At 40.2% G+C, this 420-nt stretch overlaps 1 protein-coding gene across 1 annotated transcript in view; it reads right to left on the bottom strand.

Annotated features, from left to right (window-relative positions):
• LOC107576010 (AF4/FMR2 family member 4-like) overlaps positions 1–419 on the bottom strand; it is a gene marked incomplete at its 3' end in the record, with an annotated part of 2463 nt that extends 2044 nt beyond the window's left edge. The window contains exons 1-2 of the mRNA XM_016262298.1: positions 361–419; positions 194–257 (exon numbers count right to left, since the gene is read on the bottom strand). Of these exons, the coding sequence (XP_016117784.1) occupies positions 194–257; positions 361–419 (123 nt within the window). The remainder of the gene's footprint in view (positions 1–193; positions 258–360) is intronic.
• Between the last annotated feature and the right edge of the window lies 1 nt (position 420).

The raw sequence follows: 420 nt of genomic DNA, 5'->3' as shown, positions 1-420 counted from the left end.
AAAAAAAAATTGCACTAAACATTAGTTTTGATGCTTGAAAACCCCTTTCTAGACAAACAGAAGTGACTCATGAGCTTGGTGTGAGGAGAGCACCTGTTGGAGGACTAACACAAAAGGTCAGGGGTCACAGAAATGTCATGCAGATTATCTGACACGCACGTCGAGAACCGTAGGCCAGTAAACAAACCCTCACCAGAGCATCTGCATTGTGTTTCAGTTTCTTCGCTTCTTGAAGGTAATGATCAGCCGAATGAACCCTGCAATTCAGAAGAAGGACTGGCTGTTACTTCACATCAAAAGTTCAAAAACTTCAACACCATGTCCAAAAATTAAGACAACGAAATAATGATAAAACAATACATGATGCTTAAACATCCCACTATGTGTAGCCAGATTTTAGACCAATGAGATTTCACCATG

This window comes from Sinocyclocheilus grahami, unplaced genomic scaffold (genome assembly GCF_001515645.1).
Source record: "Sinocyclocheilus grahami isolate Dianchi unplaced genomic scaffold, SAMN03320097.WGS_v1.1 scaffold3110.1, whole genome shotgun sequence".
Taxonomy (NCBI): domain Eukaryota; kingdom Metazoa; phylum Chordata; class Actinopteri; order Cypriniformes; family Cyprinidae; genus Sinocyclocheilus; species Sinocyclocheilus grahami.
Note: the sequence above shows the minus strand (reverse complement) of the source record. Positions and strands in the feature narration are given on the sequence as shown.